The sequence below is a fragment of the Amblyraja radiata genome, chromosome 7 (genome assembly GCF_010909765.2).
Source record: "Amblyraja radiata isolate CabotCenter1 chromosome 7, sAmbRad1.1.pri, whole genome shotgun sequence".
Taxonomy (NCBI): Eukaryota; Metazoa; Chordata; class Chondrichthyes; order Rajiformes; family Rajidae; genus Amblyraja; species Amblyraja radiata.
The window spans coordinates 78099693-78123733 of NC_045962.1; the positions used below are offsets into that span (position 1 = coordinate 78099693).

Here is a 24041-nt window from a genome sequence, read left to right on the forward strand (position 1 = left end):
CAGTTTCAACTCTACAGCAGGGCCAAGTATATTTCTCCATTTGGACATGCAATTATTATTTAATTCGCTTCTTTTAAAAGTAAAGCCAGGTAATATTTGCGTAATCAATTGTCAGTTATTACTATAAATATGGAGGAATGACATTAAAAATACATTAATATCCTTTTATTATCCACTGTCCAGATTATTAGTCACTGTAACTGCTCGTGATGGTATAAAAATTACATTGAGTAGATTGAATCTTAACAGCAGCATCTACTCACGTCCTGTCTTTAACATTGTTAGATATCCCCAGGCGGTTCACAGGGAAAATGGATTCTTCACAAGAGAGAGGGTGAGAGAGAGAAAGTGGGTGAAATCAGACTGATGCTAAATTTTAAAGGGAGTTCTTAAAGGGACGGCATGTTGGCAGCAGCGGTAGGGTTGCTGCCTGGCAGCGCCAGACGCCCGTGGTCAATCCTAACTACGGGTGCTGTCTGTGCAGAGTTTGTACGTTCTCCCCGTGACCTGCGTGGGTTTTCTCCGGGACCTCCGGTTTCCTCCCACACTCCAAAGACGTACAGGTTTGCAGATTAAACAGCTTGGTAAAATCATTAATTGTCCCTGGTACGTGTTGGATAGTGTCAGTGTGCGGGGATCACCGGTGGGTGCGGACTCGGTGGGCTGAAGTGCCAGTTTCCACGTGGTATCTCTAACCTAAACTAAACTAAACTTAATGCACCAATCACTTTGGTCAACGAGAGTTGTTTTTAAATGTGCCATAGAAATAAAATTGACTTGACTTAAAGGGAAGATAGACACAAAATGCTGGGGTATCTCAGCTGGACAGGGAGCATCTCTGGAGAGAGAGAATGGGTGATGTTTCAGGTTGAGACCCTTTCAGTCTGAAGAAGGGTCCCGATCCAAAACGTCACCCATTCCTTCTCTCCAGAGATGCTGCCTGTCCCGCTGAGTTAGTCCAGCATTTTGTGTCTATCTTCGGTTTAAACCAGCATCTGCAGTTCCTTCCTAAACTTACAGTTTACAGTTCTGGACATTCTAAAACCTATCACGAATAAAAGTGTGGGAATAAGAGAGAAGAGGTCAAAGCATGCTTACTGCAATATGCTTAGTCCCATTAGAAGGCCATATGGCATTCCGACCACAATAAGCAAGTACCTTCACTTCTTCACAAGGTGAAAGTAATCAACCCTATTAATGAGCTTTGCTAACAGTTCCCTGACGCCCTCAACAACCAAAGCACCACTCAGTTAAATGAACCGGTGGCCCTGCCATTACGCCATTTAATGTTCTCACAGAAGTTTAAGAGTGGATTCATCTTTACCTCTAACAAGCTTGGGTGACTTCCCTCACTTGAAGCCGAGTGATGCTGAAAATCGCAAGTATGCTTAACGAGCAGCAAAGCTGTTAGGAGGTTTGCGCTAAATATCAAAAAAACGGGATTGCAGTCTCCCTCACGGTGATGCTGCCTCTTTAGAAAACCTCTTGCGCTCTTACACTATCTCAGTGCAATTTAAAACTATATTTTATTATTCATGCACAAGACATGGTTTTCAATGGTAAGGTCAGCGTTTCATTCCCATCACTAATTGCCCGTAGACCAAGTGGTTTGTTGGAATAATTCGGAGGATGGAGTCAATGGTTTTTCTGTGTGGAGTCATATATGGGTCAGACGGAAAACAGAAACGCATTAATGAACCAAATGCTTTTTTTAACATCAATCCAGGAATGTCACCAATTATGAGGCCAGTTTGCTATATTTAACTGAATTTGGTTAATTAACTGAGCTGAAATTCCCCGGCTGCCAACATCAGATATGAACTTAGGAACATCAGTTCAACACATTAGATTCCCGATAACAGTAGCTTAACCGGTGCAAGACATACTGTACACAGCAGTGTCTGTGGTTACATGGGCTTTGAAAAGTTTGGGGTGGCACGGCATCGCAACGGTAGAGTTGCTGCCTTATAACGCCAGAAATCCGGGTTTGATCCTGACTACGGGTGCTGCCTGTACAGAGTTTGAACGTTCTCCCTGTAACCGCATTGGTTTTCTCCGGTTTCCTCCCACTATTCACAGAAGTGCAGGTTTGTAAGTTAATTGGCTTCTGTAAATTGTCTCCTAAATTGTCCCCTACTCTATGGGATAGTGCAAGTGTACGGGGTGATCGCTGGTCAGCATGGACTTAGTGTGCCAAGGAGCCTGTTTCCACGCTGTATCTCTAAAGTCTAAATCTGTGTTCATTGTAAATATTCTTCAATTATCTCTTGCCCAGAGAAGGTGAATCGAGGACAAGAGGACATAGGTTTAAGGTGAAGGAGAAAAGATTTAATAGGAATCTGAGGGGTAACATTTTCACACAAACGGTGGTGGGGTACGGAACAAGTTGCCAGAGAAGGTAGTTGAGGCAGGGACTACCCCAACGTTTACGAAAAATGTAAATGGGATAGGGCAGGTTTGAAGTGATATGGGCCAAATGTGGGCAGGTGGGACTAGTGTAGCTGGGACATGTTGGCCAGTGTGGACAAGTAGGGCCGAAGGTCCTATTTCCACGCTGTATCACTCTATGACTCTATCGACATTGGCATCCCACTTTCTCTGGGTTAATTTTATCCCAGTTCACTTGAGTCTTTAGTTCTAAATAATAAAAAAAAAACAATCTGCTGATGAAGGCATTATAACTAGATTTAACGTGTAGAAATCAATATGGACAACAACGATGTTAGTCATTATCCTTTGTTACTTCAGTGGATTTATTATTTCGGAAGAATGAATTAGGAGGTATGACATGAATCAACACCAAGGTAAATAGGCCAAAGCTTTGCATCAGCTTGATACACCTACAATTTAACCTTGAAGAACCTCAATATGTTCTAAATAAGGTCGCACAAGCAGCACATCCACATGAATTTCCTCCAAGTTGAAATTGCCATCAATTAAAGAAGGTTTTGTGGAGGAGAAAGGAATTCTTAATTAAATTCAATCCATCCATGCATCTGAGACTGATTTAAAACATTCATGTCACATAAATACTGCAGCAATCTCTGCCATGCAACGTGTAATTTATTCTAGGGAAATGTTCACAAGTGATAGGAGCTGAATTAGGCCATTTGGTCCATCAAGTCTATTCCACCATTCAATCATGGCTGATCTATCCCTCCTTCTCAACCCCATTCTACTTCCAACTCTCCATAAACCCTAATGCCTGTACTTAGCAAGAATCTATTAATCTCTGCTTACAAATATCCATTGACTTGGCCTTCACAGCCGTCTGTGGCAATGAATTCCTTAGATTCTCCACCAATTCCTCCCCGTCTCCTTCCTGAAGAAATTCCTCCTCGTCTCCTTCCTAAAGGAACATCCTTTAATTCTGAGGTTATAGCCTCTGGTCCTAGACTCTCCCACTAGTGGAAAGATCCTCTCCACATCCTTCTATCCAAGCCTTTTACTATTCAGTAAGTTTCAATCAGGCCCCCCCTCATCTTTCAAAACTCCAGCGAGTACAGGACCAGCGCCGTCAAACGATCATCATATGTTAACCCACTCATTCCTGGGATAATTCTCGTTATCCTCCTCTGGACCCTCTCCAGGTCCAGTACATCCTTCCTCACATATGGAGCCCAAAATTGCTCACAATACTCCAAATGCGGTCTGACCAGCGCCTTATAAAGCCGCAACATTACATCCCTGTTTTTGCATTCTACTCGTCTCGAAATAAACAATGTTCTCCATTGTAGTTTTCACCACTTCCCTAATGATTTGCTGGCTCATGTAGCTGCATCTCTTCACCCACCTTAATGATTATTCCACAGATGTATCAAAACAGACTTTAAATCTGAACATTAGGGAGGTTGAACCCAACCCAAGTCTCACCCACCATGTGCACTCTCCAAAAGGTTTAATCGCATCACAAAGTGAAGTGACACCCCTTGACAATTTTACTCCTCTTTGCGAGAACAATACAATCAGACTGCTTCCAGCAATGTCACGTACTATCCTGTTAGCCCAAGATCAGTTTGTTCAGTAAGCAGAGCAATTGCACTGAAAATCACTCAGATTCAGAAGTTTCTGCTTTTAGTCCAAAGCTGCAGCATTGAGGTCTATGTTTCATTTGTTCTTGCTGTGGGGTAAAGAATCAAGAGGGCTAATAATTAGTCAATTGGGATTTGGATTGTGCTCAATTGGTCTGGGGTGAGGCCCCAATTTGCTGCAATTTCTTGCGGTCTTGGATGGAGCTGTTTCCAAACCAAGCTGTGATGCATTCTAATAAATATGCTATCTATGGAGCATCTGTACAAGTTGGTGAGAGTTGTAGGGGACATGCCAAACTTCCCAAGTCTTCTAAGGAAGTAGAGGCGTCGGTGTGCTTTCTTGGTCATTGCTTCAATATGGGTGGTCAGGGGAGAAGTTGCTGGTGAATATTGACTCCAAGGAAGTTGAAGTTTTCAACCATCTCTGTTTCGGCATCGTCAATGCAAACTGGGGTATGTGTACCGCTTCACTTCCTGATGTTGATCACCATCTCCTTTGTCTTGCTGACATTGAGGGAAAGGTTGTTGTCTCGACACTAGGACATGAGGACCTCAATCTCCTTCCTGTATTCCGTCCCATCATTATTTGATACTGGGCCCACAATGGTGGTGCCGGCTGCATATTTTATTAGTACATGGCTACGCAGTCGTGGGTGTACATGGAGTGGAGAAAGGGGCTGGGAACGCATTCTTGCGGGAGCACTGGTGTTGAGGATTATCGCGGAGGATGATTTGTCCACAACCTCACTGATTGGGCTCTGTTGGTCAGGAAATCGAGGATCCAGTTGCAGAGACGAGTGCTGAAATTGCAGAGATGAGTGTTTGAGTGAATTGATTGAATTAAAAGGAGAGAATTTTAGCAGATTGGCTGTATATGCAGGGGCGGAAATCACTATCAAAACATGGGAGGGACACTATTTGGGGGGGACATAATTTCTTGGTGGCCGCTCGCACATGCATGCGTGCACACACACACAAACACACGCAAGGCTTTGGAGGCTTCAGCCGTGGGCCCTGTGGACAGTAACATCGGGAGCTGACATGGTTGGTGACCGAATCCGAGCTCCAGCAACAACAGCTTAGTCCGCCCCAAATTGTGGGGCTTGAATCGGCTCGTTCGCGGGTCCTTTCATTGCCCAGCGCGGCTTAAAATCGGCCGGCGGGGGCTTCAACATCGGGAGACTTGATCGCCTTGACACAGCAGTTGATTTCATTCAAGCTGGGCGATGAAAGGCCCCGCGACGGCTCGATTCAGCCCTTAGAAAGCGTCTGATACCTGCTTGAATCTTTCAAATGCTACAATGTGATAAATAACACTTAAACAAATAAAACTGAAACAAATAAAGGCAAACAGAAGAACCAACCTTGGAGGGGGGAGAGAGAGATGGGGAAAAAAGTACTAAATAACGTGAATGACGTGAATGAGGGGCTTACCTGCAAGTCAGCCAGGAAACCTGTTCGACTGGAACCCTTAATGACCTGACTCATTTAAATCCAATACTCGTTTAAATTTTTCCCATCCACCAATACATCCAATTAGTTCAAACAGTAATTGTACCCACATCAAACAGCTTTAAGAAATTCTCTGTGATACTTGAAGGTCAAACCACAATTGGTGACACATTGTGTTAATATGATGTTAATAGAGACATTTAACAAGCGCTTAACAGTGACACCCCCACTGTCTCGCAGAAAGCGGAGATTTTAATAGATTTCTTTTCACCGAATTTTGAAATCCTGACTACAAAACATGGGGTGGGGGGGGGGGATTGTCCCCCACCTCTCAAAACATGGGAGGGACAGTATATGCTCTGCAGTTTAGACTGAAACTTTCAAAATTCGAAAGAAGCTTGACAGAGTTGGTGCAGGAGGTCAGTTTATAATGGACAAATTCTGTATTAGCGCACTCAAGAAAAAAACAAGTGAATTGTCACTCCTTTATGACCAGCTACTGTCATACTGTCATTTTGAAGGACTTTTTCCCATAACAGTTGGGCAGGCAATTGCTTGGCCCTGGAATTATTACAATTCCGGCAGATCTAATATAAATTTTATTTAAGTTCTCTTTGATTTCTGGTTCCTCTGCATCCTATGTCCCTGAGCATATTATGCATTTGAGCTACTGTAGCTGTGCAGTGTGTTACTCAGTTGCAGGCATCTTAAAGGCTTGCTGTAAATAACTTGCATCCAAAGCTCTAAGAGGATTTGATCTGTGCACTTTTATTGAGAAATAAACATTAAAGCCATGGACTTGTTGCAAGCGGCCAAGAACTAACTCGCAGCGAAAGATGAACATTTCAGTGGACTGAGCATTACACATTCAAATTCAAAGCAGGATCTATTTTAAAATAAGGTGTCATCCCCATAAGACAGGGATGAGGTGAAATACAGGCTTGCTAAGCTCCACGACTCTCTGGAAATCTTCCCCTGAAAGGGCTGTGAAAACAGAGTATGTTTTTAAAGCAGGGATAGATAGATTGCTGATGAGCAAGGGGGTGAAAGGTTTAGAAATCTGAAGAAGGGACCTGACCCCAAACATCACCCATCCATATTACCCAGAGATTCTGCCTGACCCATAGAAATGGAGAAACATAGAAAATAGGTGCAGGAATAGGCCATTTGGCCCTTCCAAGCCTGCACTGTTATTCAATATGATCACGGCTGATCACCCAGAATCAGTACCCTGTTCGTGCTTTCTCCCCATATCCCTTGATTCCGTTAGCCCTAAGAGTTATATCTACTGTAACTCTCTCGTGAATACATCTGAGATGCTATTCTTCCAATTTGCAGTTACTCTCCGTCGGTACGGTGGTATAACAGTAGATCTACTGCCTTACAGCACCAGAGACCCAGGTTCGATCCTGACTATCAATGCTGTCTGTACAGTTTCTATGTTCTCCACGTGCGTGGGTTTTCTCTGGGATTTTCGGTTTCCTCCCACCAAAATTTTCCCTAGTGTGTGTAGGATAGTGTAAGTGTGCAGGGATCGCTGGTCGGCGCGGACTCGGTGGGCCGAAGGGCCTGTTTCCACGCTGTATCTCTAAACTAAACTAAACTAAACTCAGGCCCTTGAATCCTGACAACATCCTCATACATTTCCAGGCCACTCAAGTGAAGTGAAATCTTTTAATCCCCCCACATATCCAACTGTCCTGTCCATTCTATCAGATTGTTACAATTCCCCATTCCCATCTCCCCTTCAATAGAACATCATCCTAGCCCAGCCCTAAATTATATTTACTGCTGATAAGATAAAAATGTCCGACACTATTTATTATTCCCCTTCCCATTCCCACACTGACCTTTCTGTCCTGGGCCTCCTCCATTGTCAGAGTGAGGACAAACACAAATTGGAGGAACAGCACCTCATACAGCTTACAATATTGATTTCTCTAACTTTGTGACCATTGCATCCCTTCTCTCTTTGACTAGCTTCAAAGTTGTCTTGTTTAGTCTCATTATCTGTTACTCGTTGTCGTCTAGCCCACAGCTTACAATGGTCTGCTTCCTTTATCATTTTTCCTTTTTTTCATATCTTTCATTCATTTGTTCTATATCTCTCTATATCACCGTCTATATCTCTTATTTCCCTTTCCCCTGACTCTCAGTCTGAAGAAGGGTCTCGACCCAAAACGTCACCTATTCCTTTTCTCCAGAGGTACTGTCTGACCCACTGAGTTACTCTGGTACTTTGTGTCTATAGAAACATAGAAACATAGATAATATGTGCAGGAGTAGGCCATTCAGTCCTTTGAGCCAGCATCGCCATTCAATTTGATCATGGTTGCTCATCCAAAATCAGTACCCCGTTCCCTTTTTCCCCATATCTTGATTCCTTTAGCCCAAAGAGCTAAATCTAGTGCGTTCGGCCGAACACACTACTCTCTGCAGAGCCTTCTTGTCCTGGGCAGAACAATTCCAAAACCAGATGGTAATATTTCCGGACAAAATGCTTTCCACAACCGCTGAGTAGAAGCATTCGAGGATCCTCGGAGACACTCTGAATTTCCTCAATTGCCTGAGGTGGTAAATGCGCTGCCTTGCCTTACTCACGAGTGCTGCGGTGTGTGATGTCCATGTCATATCCGCAGAAATGTGGACTCCCAGATATTTAAAACAGCTCACCCTATTCACAGTATCCCCATTTATCCTCAATGGTGTGTACGTCCTCGGATGATGTGCCCTCCTAAAGTCCACGATCAGCTCCTTAGATTTTTTGATGTTCAAGAGGAGGCTGTTGTCCTGACACCAGAGTGCCAGATCAGCCACCTCCTGCCGGTAGTCCTTCTCATCGTTGTCTGAGATCAGGCCCACCACCACAGTGTCATCAGCCAACTTGATTATTGAGTTGGAGCTGAACCTGAACCAGTGAATTGGCCTCCACCTCCTTCTGTGACAGAGAATTCCACAGATTCACAACTCTCTGGGTGAAAAAGTTGTTCCTCATCTCAGTCCTACCCCTTATTATTAAACTGTGACCCCTGGTTCTGGAATCCCCCAACATCCGTAACATTTTTCCGGTATCTAGCTTGTCCAATCCCTTAAAAATAACTTTATATGTTTCTATAAGATCCCCTCTCATCATTCTAAATTCAAGTAAATACAAGCTCAGTCGACCATTTCTTTCAACATATGTCAGTCCTGCCATCCCGGGAATGCACTCCCTCAATAGCAATAATGTCCTTCCTCAAATTAGTAGACCAAAACTGTACACAGTACACCAAATGCGGTCTCACCAGGACCCTGTACAACTGCAGTAGGACATCCTTGCTCCGAAACTCAAATCCTCTCGCAATGAAGGCCAACATGCTTTCTTCACTGCCTGCTGTACCGGCATGCTTACTTTCAGCGACTGATGTACAAGGACACCCAGGTCTTGTTGCACCTCCCCTTTTCCTAATCTGACACCATTCAGATAATAATCTGCCTTCCTGTTCTTGCCACCAAAGTGGATAATCTCACATTTATCCGCATTAAACTGCATCAGCCATGCATCTGCCCACTCACCCAACCTATCCAAGTCACCCTGAAGCCTCATAGCATCCTCCTCTGCTTTGTGTCATCCACAAACCTGGAGATGTTACCTTTTAATTCCCTCGTCTAAATCGTTAATACATATTGTAAATAACTGGGGTCCCAGCACTGAGCCTTACGGCACTCCACTAGTCACTTCTGAAAAGGACACGTTATTTCCGACTGTTGCTTCCTGTCTGCCAACCAATTCTCAATCCATGTCAATACCCTACCCCCAATACCATGTGCTCTAATTCATTGTAAACCAGCATCTGCAGTTCATTTCTACACTATTAATTGTATGTAGACACAAAATGCTGGAGTAACTCAGCAGGTGAGGCAGCATCTCTGGAGAGAAGGAATGGGCGACGTTTCTAGTCGAGACCCTTCTTCAGAATTAATTCTATTAATTGCATGTTGATTCTTGTTCAGAAGCAGTTCAGTTTGGTTGATTTTTATCATTTTGGCTGGGTGGGCGTTGCAACAATTTAGTTTCCCAAAGCCATGTTTTGGTTAAGTATTCCATTTTAAAATGGGAGTACAGTAATTTTTTTTCCTCTGTAATATGTATCAGATTTCTCTCCAACATCGCTGCGGTCAAATCAGAGCATAATGCCACTTCAAATCAAATCAAATCACCTGATTCAGTTCTGATGAGATCGGGCACCTTCTCCTCGCTGTAACTGGAAAGAGAAGAAAATTGCACCACCCACAAAACCCATTATAGTGTATAATAAAACAGATTGAAATGCACTCCATGGATGTGACATATCTCAAGGTTGATAAACTGTGACCAAAATATTGGCAATAGATTCCATATTCAGTTTTTTTTTTTTCGGTTTGCAGAATTTGCTGTCTTTCTTTTGATGAACTGTTAAAGCTTCCTTCAATTGGTTTCCCTAATAACTTAATCCCATCAAGGCATTATTACCTTGATACACAATTCAGCTGCAGAATTACTCAATGTGTGTGGACTCACAATTACCCATTCATTTTTGACACGTTATGTTATGGGATTTTTTGATTAGTTTGACAACACTCCTGTCAGTTTATTGCATGGTGTAAAAGGCAGAAGTATTCCAACTTACACTCTCGAACAACAACTCACATTTACATTGTGCTTTCAATACATGAACAATACAAGAAGTAGGAGCCAGACTAGTTGTACAAGATACGAGTCATTATTAGGCCCATTCATAGTCACGTGTGTGAACAAAATATGAAAAATTGTGGAATACATATCTTCTAATTCTGAAAGCTTTACAGGTATATTGTTTTGTACTGTATATGATTCTTTTTTTTTTAAATTTATCAAGTGAAATATTTATGTTCTGCTGACAATGTTTAGGGTCAGACGTCAAATATGTCTGGTCGTACGGAAGCATTTTTTCATAACTCAGTTTTATCTTACAAACTTGTGAATTTTCAAAAGCTAGAATGTTCATATCTTTAGCAGACATGCATTATAGTTCTGTAGGTAGGAAAATAGCAATGAATAAGATTAATCTCTTACAAGCATTTTTTAATGCATTATTTGATGTGATGACATCTGGTCACGTGTGTGATATTTTGGTTCACTTTCCAAAGAATGGCCCTTTACTGCAAAAGTTGCACTAAACATTGGTCCCTTATCATGTATCTGCACACTGTAAATAGGTTGCTTGTAATGATGTATTGTCTTCCCGCTGATTGGTTAGCACGCAACAAAAGCTTTTCACTGTACCTCGGTACGTGTGACAATAAACCAAACTGAACTGGTGCAAGAGGTCGGTTGTAGTGTTCCATTGTCAAGGTAGGATCCGGGTTGTGACGTCAGTTGAAGAACCTGATAGTTGTATGAAAATCAGCTGTTCTTGAACCTGCTGGTGTGGGAATTCAGGATTCTGTACCTCCTGCCCGATGGTAGCAGTGAGAAGAAGGCGTGACTGAGTTAGTGGGGATCTTTGATGATAGATGCCTCCTTCGTGAGGCAGCTCTTCATGTGGATGCTTTCGGTGGAGGAGAGGGCCCTGGGCATGATCGACCAGGCTGAGCCCATCTCTCCCTCTGTTTCTGCCTCTTTGGTTTCTGCGTGTTGGAATTTGCCATGACAGGCCACGATGCTTTGCTTAGTACATCAGTAAAGGTTTGTTATTGACAAACACACCAAATCTCTTTAAACATCTCTACCATAGGCATGGTGGCACAACGGTAGAGTTGCAGCCATACAGCGCTTACAGTGCCGGAGACCCGGGTTCAATCCTGACCGCGGGTGCTGTCTGTACGGAGTTTGTACGCTCTCCGGTGACCTGCGTGGGTTTTCTCTGCGATCTTCAGTTTCCTCCCACACTCCAAAGACGTGCAGGTTTGTAGGTTAATTGGCTTGGTTTAAATGTAAAATTGTCGCTAGCGTGTGTAGGGTAGTGTTAATGTGCGGGGATCGCTGGTTGGTGCAGACTCGGTCGGCTGAAGGTCCTGATCCTGCGCTGTATCTCCAAACTAAACTAAAAATCTAAGAAACGTGAGACCCTGGCATGCCTTCTGCATTATTGCATCTATGTGGTGGGCCAGGACAAGTTACCCATTAAATGTTCACAGCCAGGAATATGAAGCTGCTAACTCTCTCCAACACCGATCATTAGCTTGATGTAATCCAGTCACAGGGCTTCATCTTGTTGGCACATCAATTTTAGCTATGCCTGATTCTGTTTCCAGCAAGTCCTTGCAGAAATATTGTTTTTATTTAATTTATTTTATCTATTTTATTCTGCTTCTTTATTATATGATCTGTTGAGTACTCTGTTTACAGACCTGTTGTGCTACTACAAGTAAGAATTTCATTGTTCCTTTTCAGTAAATATGACAATTAAACACTTAATGCTGGATAATTCAGCTGGGTGCATCCCCTCTCTCTCCGTTCCTCCCCCACCCTAGTCATTGTATTAGTTTCGCTGTCGTGCTGGTGAGTTTCATTGTCTGTGTAACTCGTTTTCACCTAGCACACAGCTAACAATGGACTACTTTCTTGATCATCGTTGCTTTTTTGCACATCTTTCATTTCTTTGTTCTATATCTCTCCATATTGCCATCTACATCTCTCGTTGCTCTTTCCCCTGACTCTCAGTCTGAAGAAAGGGCTCAACCTGAAGAATCACCCATTCCTTCATTCCGGTGATGCTACCTGACCCGCTGAGTTACTCCAGCATTTTGTGTCTCTCTTCAGCGTAAAACAGCATCTGCAGCGAGTTTATTTTAATTTAGCCGAGACATACAGCTCGGAAACAGGCCCTACTGCCAACGGAGACCACGCCGACCAGCGATCCCCACACATTAAGACTATCCTACATACACTGAGGCCAATTTTACATTCATACCAAGCTAATTAACCGACAAACCTGTATGTCTTTGGAGTGTGGGAGGAAACTGAAAATCTCGGAGAAAACCCACGCAGGTCATGGGGAGAACGTACAAACTCTGTACAGACAGCACCTGTAGTCAGGAACGAACCCGGGTCTCTGGCGCAGTATGGCAGTAGCATCACCGCTACGCCACCGTGTCACGTTTCTTCCCTACACAATTAAACACTCGTTACTCTTGACTCTTGACATCTGCAATCCTTATTGAACGAAGATCAATCTCATGCTTGATTGTAATGGCAGAGTGATGGAGACTGCATATCAGGCCATGACATTACAATAGACAATAGTTCTCAGCCGAGCATGGATTCCCAGCATTGAGTTGTCAGAGCTGTTGTAAGTCTACTCCATTTACAATGATTGTGGCACCACAAAAACACAGTACAGGATTTGATCATTGTAATGACCTCGTGGGGCAAACTGTTTTTCCGTAAGTGTTCTTTGCACTGAAATGGTAAAAGTTTATTTGATTGAAAATCTGATTGAAAGATAAGGCATGGAAAAAGGTCCTTCCGCCCACCATGTCCACGCCAACTGTCAATCGCCCGTTCACATTTACTCTATCCATTCTCACTTTTTCATCCGCTCCCTGCACACTCAGGGCAACTTAACGTTGGCCAGTTAACCTACAAACCTGCACGTCTTTGGGATGTGGGAGGAAACCGGAGCACCCGGAGTAAAACCCATGTGGTCACAGGGAGGACGTGCAAACTCCACACGGATAGCACCTGAGGTCAGGATCGAACCAGGGTGTCGTGAGGCAGTAGCTCTACCAGATGTACCATTGTGCTGCATTGCTTTCTAACCGTATCTGTCTTTGCCACATTGGGAGAATCAACCAGAGATGTTATTTCTAAATTCGTCTTGCCATCCTATTTACTCCCATGTTTAAAGTAATGACAAATTCTAAATTTACTAACAAGTTGGTAAACTTACAATACTGGGAGACACTGAATCATCCAGCTTCTTCAGTTACTCAGTGGGAGCGTTAGTATTTGCGGATAATGAAGGATGCACTGTGCAAATAAGAAAATCGTATATTCCGTCACTTTATACTGTATTCCTTCTGACATTTCCTACTGTATTTGACGACTTTTCTCAAGTAACAACTATTCCTGAGACAGGCCAATTAGCGTCAAAGACTACAGCAAGTAAAACTGCATGCTAGCGCACTGAAAGTGAATAAATATGGAAGAGTACGCAAAGTTGGCAGACAGCCGGGGTCAGTTGACATAACGCTGGTGAATCTGTGGCCCACGTCATCCTCAAACAGTACTCCACAGGCAGAATTTGTCTGAGCATTTGCGAAGGATTATGAGGCGGCTTGTTTTTAAGGATAGATAACAAAATGCCGGAGTAACTCAGCGGGACAGGCAGCATCCCATAATAGAAGGTAGACACAAAATGCCAGAGTAACTCAGCGGGACAGGCAGCATCTCTGGAGAGAAGGTAGACACAAAATGCTGGAGTAACTCAGCGGGACAGGCAGCATCTCTGGAGAGAAGGTAGACACAAAATGCTGGAATAACTCAGCGGGACAGGCAGCATCTCTGGAGAGAAGGAATGGGTGATGTTATGGGACGAGACCCTTCTTCAGGCCAGTCAGGGAAAAGGGAAATGGGAGATATAGATGATGATGTTGTAGAGAGATGAAGAACAATGAATGAAAGATATGCAAAAAAGTAACGATGATAAAGGAACCAGGCCATTGTTAGCTGGAATAAGTGACGTTTCGTGTCGAGACCCATCTTCCGACTGAGAGTCAGGGGAGAGGGAGACAGAGAAATAAGGAAATGTCAGGTGTGAAAATGACACAAAAGGGATGGAGATCAAGGAAAATGTAGAATAGATCATTGTTAGCTGGGAGAAGGTAATAACAAAGCAAACAGAGATAAAATGTAGTCGGAGACAGTCAGACTGGTCGGAGACCAGGAAGGGGGAGGGATGGAGAAAGACGGAAAGCAAGGGTACTTGAAGTTAGGGGTCAATATTCATACCGCTGGGGTGTAAGCTGACATACGCAAAATATGAGGTACTCTTCCTCCAATTTGGACTGGGCCTCACTCTGACAATGGAGAAGGCCCAGGACAGAAAGGGAATGTGAGGGGGAGTTAAAGTGTTTAGCAACCGGGAGATCAGGTAGCTTTAGGCGGACCGAGCGGAGGTGTTCAGGTGTTCACTTTTTAAGGATGTCAGTGTTTTGTGGCTTATCCAAATGAACGCTCTCTGAATCTTGCCAGACCTGGATTTGCATTCAAGTTATGCTTTGTTTTTCACAACAATCTCTGTCTCAGTTGATTCAGTAATGAGGCTGTGGTTTTCAAGCATCAGCTACTATAACCAATTTCACCTCCAAAGAGATCAGGCCATTGAATTCTATTGTTCTACAGTGCCTGTCCTTTTAATTAGCTTTAAAAACAAGACAAGTAATATAATATTGTTTTTTTCTCTTTTTTCTCTGTGCAGAATGGGTTTAAGCAAATCAACAGCCTTAGTTACCATTTCCTTGAATTCTGTGGGAACCTACCAACTTCTTGATTAGTACGGGTGTCAGAGGTTATCGGGAGAAAGCAGGAGAATGGGTTTAGGAGGGAGAGATAGATCAGCCATGAATGAATGGTGGAGTAGACTCGATGGGCCGAATGGCCTAATTATACTATTCCTTATGACCTTATGAACTTAGATCATAGAACTTGGAATAAAGAATGCTACAGCACAGCAACAGGCTCTGTCACCCATCATATTTACTTTGATCAGGATGGTAATCTAAATTAATCCCATCTGCCTGCACATGGTCCAGATCATTCTATCCCATGCCTGTCCAAATGCCTCTCAAATGTTGCCATTATATATCTACTGCCACTTCTGCCGGCGTCTTTGGAGTGTGTGAGGAAACCGAAGCAGCCGAGGAAAACCCACATGGTCACGGGGAGAACGTCCAAACTCCGACAGCAACCTCAGTGAGGATCGAACCCGGGTCTCTGGCGCTGTAAGGCAGCAACTCTTCCGCTGCGCCACCACGCCGCCCCAACAGTCAGGTCTTTGTGTACAGGTGTCGCATATCGAAGACTATAAATGTGAGGTTATCCATTATAAATGTGAGGTTATCCATTTTGGTGGCAAAAACAGGAAAGCAGACTATTATCTAAATGGTGGCCGACTAGGAAAAGGGGAGATGCAGCGAGACCTGGGTGTCATGGTACACCAGTCATTGAAAGTGGGCATGCAGGTGCAGCAGGCAGTGAAGAAAGCGAATGGTATGTTAGCTTTCATAGCAAAAGGATTTGAGTAAAGGAGCAGGGAGGTTCTACTGCAGTTGTACAGGGTCTTGGTGAGACCACACCTGGAGTATTGCGTACAGTTTTGGTCTCCAAATCTGAGGAAGGACATTATTGCCATAGAGGGAGTGCAGAGAAGGTTCACCAGACTGATTCCTGGGATGTCAGGACGGTCTTATGAAGAAAGACTGGATAGACTTGGTTTATACTCTCTAGAATTTAGGAGATTGAGAGGGGATCTTATAGAAACTTACAAAATTCTTAAGGGGTTGGACAGGCTAGATGCAGGAAGATTGCTCCCGATGTTGAGGAAGTCCAGGGCAAGGGGTCACAGCTTAAGGATAAGGGGGAAATCCTTTAAAACCGAGATGAGAAGAACTTTTTTCACACAGAGAGTGGTGAATCTCTGGAACTCCCTGCCACAGAGGGTAGTCGAGGCCAGTTCATTGGCTATATTTAAGAGGGAGTTAGATGTGGCCCTTGTGGCTAAGGGGATCTGAGGGTATGGAGAGAAGGCAGGTACGGGATACTGAGTTGGATGATCAGCCATGATCATATTGAATGGCGGTGCAGGCTCGAAGGGCCGAATGGCCTACTCCTGCACCTAATTTCTATGTTTCTATGTTTCTATGTTATAGGCCATAGCTTTAAGACAAAATTTAAAGGAGATATGTGGGGCGAGCTTTGTTTATGTGGGAGGGTGATGGTGCCTGGAACACACCACCAGGGCTGGTGGCGGAGATGGATACAATAATGGCATTTACGAGGCTTTTAGATAGGCACATGAATATGCAGGGAATAGAGAAACATGGAACATACTCCGGCAGATGAGATTAGTTAATCTTAGCATCATGTTCGGCACAGACATAATGGCCCAAAGGGCCTGTTGCTGTGCTGTGTTTTTCTAGCTTACAGCCAGTGGTATGAATATTGACTTCTCTAACTTCAAGTAACTCCAGCATCTGTATTCCCTCTCTCTCCATCCCTCCCCCACACAAGTCGGACCAGCTTCTCATTTTCACCCATCAAACAGCTAACAATGGCCTGTTCCCTTTATCATCATACTTTTATGCATATCTTTCAATCATTGTTCTTTATCTCTCCACATCATCTTCTATATCTCTTGTTTCCCTTTCCTGTGACTTTCAGTCTGAAAGAAGGGTCTCGACCCGAAACGTCTGTAGTGGCAGATTTTCATAAATTTCAGGTAATTAGCACCCTAGCCGCTATTTGGATGAGAATGGTTGAAGGGGGTGTCTTCTAAACACATGTAAGCTCACTCACTGAGACCTTCAGAACTTCTTCTCAGATACGACTTCAAAACACAGTCTTTTGATGAATGAACGCTTTATTGTTGATAGAAAACAGTAAGATACATCCAAGTTTCTTCCGACTCGTTACTGCAATCTTCTTCGAACTCCAGCTTATTACTTTAGACATTAATAAAATCCTCGTGTCTCCGTAACACTGGCAAGATCTGGCATGATCTCCTTTAGATCTCCCATGGACCCCGCATGGCCTGCATGATCTCACATGATCCTACATGTTCTTACATGGTAGAAGGGTTAACCCATGGTCTCTGCAAACTAATCTAAAAACTAAACTTCTGCGCAAGCATCTAAGCTCCAAACACGCCCCGAAACACGTCATAAATCCCACCCACAATATAATGGCCAGTCTAAAATTTAAAGGCACATGTCATCCTCAATGACATGCAAAATAGGCCAAATGGCCACTATAAACGTCACCTATTCCTTCTCTCCTGAGATGCTGCCTGTCCCACTGAGTTACGCCAGTTTTTTGCAACTGTATTTTTCTATGTCCTGTGTTCTACTTCCTGTGTAGCCAAACTTGTAATTGTAATCACACTAGATACGCTCCAATAAGACCCAGTAAAGAACAGGACAAAATCTATTTAAGACATCGGAAAAATGGGAGTGTTAGAAATTGCTGACAGTTAAAGAGCAATGTGCGATTCCGGCAGACTTATGATTCTCAGGACCGATCTCCTGGAGAGAGACGCAAAGTGCTGGAGTAACTCAGCGGGACAGGCAGCATCTCTGGAGAGAAGGAATGGGTGACGTTTCAGGTCGAGACCCTTCATCTGACTAGTCAGGGAAGGGGAAATGAGAGATACCAACGATGATATAGAGAGATATAGAACAAATTATTGAAAAATATGCAAAAGTAATTTGCTTATCTTTCATTAATTTGATCTCTAGCTCTCTATATCACCGTCTATATCTCTTGTTCCCCTTTCCCCTGACTCTAGTCTGAAGAAGGGTTTTGACCCGAAACATCACCTATTCCTCCTCTCAAGAGATGCTGCCTGTCCAGCTGAGTTACTCCAACATTTTGTGTCTACCTTCGGTTTAAACCAGCATCCGCAGTTCCTGCCTACACACTGATCTCTGGACTTGTACTTGGTAATAAATGCTCTGGCAATAGTAATGAGTTTCATCAGCTGGTAGTGCGGGAAGCTCACTGAGAAAGTGAAGCTGACACATTGGTAAGTTTGATTAAAATGCTGATGAATTTACAATTAAGTGACTTCAGCCTGTGAAAAATTGACTTCAACCTTTTCTCTTCTCCCTTAAGCCTAATTAACAATCAATTTCTGCCTGCTCTGAACACAGAGTGTGAAGTGAATCAATGGAACCGATGACAATGTACATGAATAATTTAGAAAATTAATTAAAATCTGACTATTAAGACTGTATTTGTTTAAAATGTCATAATGTCTAGTTTCATTGTACATGCGGGGGGTTGCGTTATCATATGGTTTCATTAAGAAGAAGTTGTTTTGATGAAGAATATGATAGGTTCACTGCGAGTAATGTTCTGGCAGTAAAACTCATTAACTTGTGCTAAATTAGCTTGCTGTCATCTTTTATCATGTCCTGCCGCTGCCCCGGACTAATGCCACATGATGTTTAAATCACATTTCAGACCACGATAATCTGCATGAAGAGGTATTGAGGGAAAACGCTGAAGGCTTCATTGGCTGCCTCTCCGCCGTCCAGTTTAATGGGATTGCTCCGCTGAAAGTTGCCTTGCATCATCCAGGCTCTCCTGGGGTCTCCGTAAAAGGATACTTGGTGGAATCGAACTGTGGGTCTTCAGCCCGGAGCGAATCTAAAGCATTCACCACCTCGTACTCTTTAACAGGTAATATCTTACCTATATTGGGAATAGCCTGTTTGGAAACACAGCGGGGAAACAGACCCTTCTGCCCACCGAGTCCGTGCCGACCAGCGATCCCCGCATGTCAACGCTATCCTTCAGCTGAGACAATTTTTCATTTACACCAAGCCAATTGGCCTCCAAACCTGTACGTCCTTGGAGTGCGGGAGGAAACCGAAGATCTCGGAGAAAACCCACGCAGGTCACGGGGAGAAGGTACAAACTCCGTACTGACAGTACCCATAGCCAGGATCGAACCCGGGTCCCTGGCGCTGTAAGGCAGCAACTCTACTGTTGTGCCACCGTGTCGCCCAGATGTTTGATGATAAGGGAGGCACAGTGGCGTAGCGGTATGGTAGAGTTGCTGCCTTACAGCACTGGAGACCCGGGTTTGATCCTGACTACGGGTGTTGTCTGTACGTAGTATGTATGTTCTCTCTCATGACTCACGTGGGTTTTCCCATGGGTGAACCAGTTTCTTCCCACACTCCAAAGACCTAGAGGTTTGTCGGCTATTTGGCTTTGGTAAAAATTGTAATTTGTCCCAGTGTGTAATGTGCGCTAGTGTAACAGGGATTGCTGGTCAGCCCGGACTCAGTGGTCCGAAGGGTTTGTTTCCACGCTGTATCTCTAAACAGAACTGAACTAATAATGGGAATAAAAATATCTTTCCACTGAATGCTGGCAAGGGTGCAGTGAAGATTTATGAGGGTGTGGCCATGACTTGAGGGCCTGAGCTACATGATTAGGTTGAGCAGGCTAAAACTTTATATCTTGGAGCGCAGGAGGATTAACCACACATACGTATACATAGAAACAAACAATAATAGTGCAAAACGACAAAACCAATGCCTCCAAGTCAACATAGTTCCAAACTTATTTGGAGGTTGTAGCGTTTAATAGCCTGATGGCTGTAGGGGAGATGCTGCTCCTGAACATAGACGTTACAGTTTTCAGGCTCCTATATCTTCCCGGGGTGAAATGAGTTTGTGGCCAGGGTGGTGTTGGTCTCTGATGATGCAGGCTGCCTTTGTTAGACAGTTCCTGTAAATCACTTTGATGGTATGGAAGTCAGAACCCATGATATATACTTGACTTTTTTTTTGTTTGTTATATTGTTTACAGAGTAGATGACATATTCTGTGTAGGAAAGAACTGCAGATACTGGTTTAAATTGAAGGTAGACACAAAATGCTGGAGTAACTCAGCGGGTCAGGCTGCATCTATGGAGAGAAGGAATGGGTGACGTTTCGGGTCGAGACCCTTCTTCAGACTGATGTCAGGGGAAGGGGTGGGACAAAGATAGAAAATAGGCAGAGACAGTAAGACTAGTGGGAGAACTGGGAAGGGAGGGATTGCAAGGGCTATCTGAAGTTAGAGAAGTCATTGTTCATACCGCTGGGGTGTGAGCTACCCAAGCAAAATATTCTGTTGTGCAGCTGCAAGTGAATTGAATCCTTTATTTGTCATTCAGACCTTTCGGTCTGAACGAAATGTTGTTGCCTGCAGCCATACATGTAATAATAACAACACACAATAAACACAAATTAACATCCACCACAGTGAGTTCACCAAGCACCTCCTCACTGTGATGGAGGCAAAAGTCTTAGAGTTACTGTCTCTTCCCTCCTCTTCTCCCTCTGCGCTGAGGCGATACCCCACCGGGCGATGGTAAGTCAGTCCCGCGGTTCAAGCTCCGCGGCCCGGGGGTGGTCGAAGCTGCCGCCCTCCAGTCCAGCGGACGCAGCTGTTGCCACGGGAGCTCCGGAAAACAGGCACCAGCCTGTGACCTGCGAGCTCCCGACGATGTCGTCCACTGGCCCGCGGCCGGCCCCGGATTCAGGTCGCCGCCGCCATAACGCCGCCTCAGCCACTGGAGCACCGTCTCCGTCCCGCACCGGGCCGCCCACACGGCAGCGTCTCAGCCCCGCACCGGGCTGCCCCCACGGGAGCGCATTCCAGCCGAGAGCCGGGCCACCCACACGGGAGCACCTTCCAGCCGGGACACCGGCCGCCCACACGGGAGCGCCTTCCAGCCGGTAGCCGGGCCGCCCACACAGGAGTGTCTCAGCCCCGCGCCGTCCGTCCTCACCGGAGCGCCGAGTCGTGCCGCTGCCCGAACGTTGCCGCAGCTCGAAGAAGGCCAGCCTCGCGTTGGTAAGTCCTGGCTGGCTCTACCTCCGGAGCCTCGAGGTCGGTGGCAGGTTGGAGGCCGCCAGCTCCGCCATTAGGCCTCAGCTCAGGCGGGGGAAGAGAAGGGGGATACGACAAAAAAGTCGCATTCCCCCGAAGGGAGAGACAGAAAACCCTGTTTCAGCCCCCCCCCCACACACATAACACCACCCAATAACCAAAAGTTTAACTGAACTAGACAAAAAAAACAACACAAAAAAGTAAAAACAGACAGACTGCAGGCGAGCCGCAGCCGTTTCACAGCACCGCCACTTCCGAAGTAAGAATTTCATTGTTCTGTCTGTTGATTCTTGACATGCTCGATGTATAAGAACAGAAGGATAGTGCAGATGATAGTAGCTGGGAGGTCTTTTGGTTCCTGAGGCATCAAGGATTAGTTTCTGGGGAAGGTGGAATTAGCACAAGGCAGACTGACTGCATCTGGATGGGGCTGGGATGAGTATTTTCACAAAAAAGTTTGTATAGTCTGTGAGGTTTAAACTAATTAGACAGGTGAAGGAGAGTCAGCCGTGTATAATTAAAATGGATAAACAAAATGATTTGTAAGAGACAGACAGCATGAACGTAAGAAATGGAGCACAGTTGCATGGGAGCAGATTATACAGGGATACAGAGGCATTAAGGGGAGCTTTATGGTGTGTAAGGCAAGGCAAGGCAAGGCAACTTTATTTATATAGCACATTTCATACACGAGGCAGACTCAAAGTGCTTCACATAAAAACATGTCATACAATAAATGAAATAATAAAATGAAATAAAATAGAAGAACTAAAAGAAAAGAAAAGCAAAATTAAAAATGCATTATAAAAAGTGCAAAAGTTAAAAGTGCAATGTAGTTAAGATTTAGCTGAAAGCTAAAGTAAACATAAAAGTTTTCAGTCTTGTTTTAAAAGTGGTCAAAGTTGAGGCAAGTCTTAAATCTTCAGGAAGTTTATTCCAGCTATTTGATGCATAGTAACTAAATCCTGCTTTCCCATGTTTTGTAAGTGTAACTGTACAAAATATGGTGAGCTTTGGATGCTACTAAGCAAGGGGATTGAGATATAGTAGTGATAAGGACCTTGTGATAAAGTCCATGGAAATAAAGAGCTCGTTCTAAGCAGGATGTATTGGATACTACACAATAAATATTAGAGGTAGTCTGTCGATCCCTTTGTTAATTTTCCTGGGCTTCTGCATGACTAAATCAAAGCGATTTGCTGTGCCATCCCAATGACCTCTTCTCCATTTTGAGCAGTCATGAGTCTGTCAAGATGGTTCCTTTTTATTTTCAAAGGAAGAGTTAAGGGGGTGTCCCACTTGGGCGACCTAATTGGCAAGTTTAGAAGAGTTTGAAAAAATGACATGTTGAAGACCTCCTTCACCTATGTAGAAGACCTCCTTCGACTATGTTGAAGACCAGCTTCGGCTAGCTACAACTAGCTACGACGAACTTTGGGAAAATTGGACACCGAAAAGTGGAGTGTGGAGACGACCTCCTTCGATCTCCTTCGACCTCCCTTCGACTATGATGAAGACTATCTACAACTACCTTCGACTACCCGCGATTACCTACGACTAACATGCCGACCTACTACGATCTACTATGACTAAACCTACGAGTAAAAAAAGTATCGATTTTTCCATGGTGACCTTTTTTTACTCGCGAGCATTTTTTAACATATTGCAAAAAAACGCTGCGACCTAGCTGAGACCTCGAGTACGCGGAGACCACTCTCGAGCATGAAGGAGAGTTACGAAGACCTCCTACGCCCTTGTGTTGTGTCGAGGGCAAACTCGCCTGAACTCGCAGATTAGGTTGCCCAAGTGGGACAGGCCCCTTTAGGAAACCTTGTATCGTTTTCTCCAACCTCTGGTAATCTCTTTTTGTAATGGGGCTTGGAGTAGTGTTGACGGTTTGATTGCATTTGTCGAAACAGGGTGGACCACGTGAAGGTTGCAATCTCCCACCCCAATGCTGGAGTAACTCAGTGGGACAGGCAGCATCACTGGAGAGAAGGAATTGGTGACATTTCGGGTCAAAACCCTTATTCGCACTGATGTCAGGGAAGTGGGTGGGACAGAGAGAGAATGTAGTCAGAGGCAGTAAGACTGATGGATGAACTAGGAAGGGGGAGGGGGTGGAGAGAGAGGGAAATCAAGGCCTATTGGAAGTTAGAGAAGTCAATGTTCATACTGCTGGGGTGTAATCTGCCCAAGCAAAATATGAGTCATCCCTAGACACAGAAGTGGAACGAGAAGATTGGAAACTTGAAGGTGTTAAACCATATTCTAGATAAAGTTAACAAACATTTGAATGAGTATGGATTAAATGATGAAAACCACCAGGGATTGTTTTTAAAGAGGTTGAATTTAATTACATTTTTTATAAAACCTTGAAACAGACAATTTTTGAAGGAAAATTTGTTGATGTTGTACATGACGATTTCAGAAAGATATTGTAGAAAGTACAATGTAAGTGCCTTGACAGAAAGCTGGAAGTTCATGGAATTTAATGATTGACACATGGTTTAGGGACATGAAACAGAACCATTTCCTTTTGAACTGGAGGATTTTAAGCAATTGAGTTTCCAGGGTTTCTGGTAGTAACACTATTTTTAGTGATATGTATTTAGATCTTTCGTCGGTTGCACATTGGTATAACATTGGATTTGGTGGCCTGCACTTTGCTTGAAATGGAATTTCAAGGAATAGCCGTGAGTGAACTGCCAGCACACCAGCCCTGAGTGACTGAGCTGCCAGCCCACCAGGCCTGAGTGACTGAGCTGCCAGCCCACCAGGCCTGAGTGACTGAGCTGCCAGCCCACCAGGCCTGAGTGACTGAGCTGCCAGCCTACCAGGCCTGAATGACTGAGTGTCAGCCCACTAAGCCTGAGTGACTGAGATGCCAGCCCAATAATCCATTTGGCCCACAATGTCAATACTAGCCCTCTGGAAAACTGTCCCAC

At 44.2% G+C, this 24041-nt stretch overlaps 1 protein-coding gene across 1 annotated transcript in view; it reads left to right on the forward strand.

The window, feature by feature from the left end:
* LOC116975560 (contactin-associated protein-like 5) overlaps positions 1 to 24041 on the forward strand; it is a 705003-nt gene that overhangs the window by 602494 nt on the left and 78468 nt on the right. Inside the window, exon 22 of the mRNA XM_033024847.1 lies at positions 18667 to 18885. Coding sequence (XP_032880738.1) covers positions 18667 to 18885 — 219 coding nt within the window. The remainder of the gene's footprint in view (positions 1 to 18666; positions 18886 to 24041) is intronic.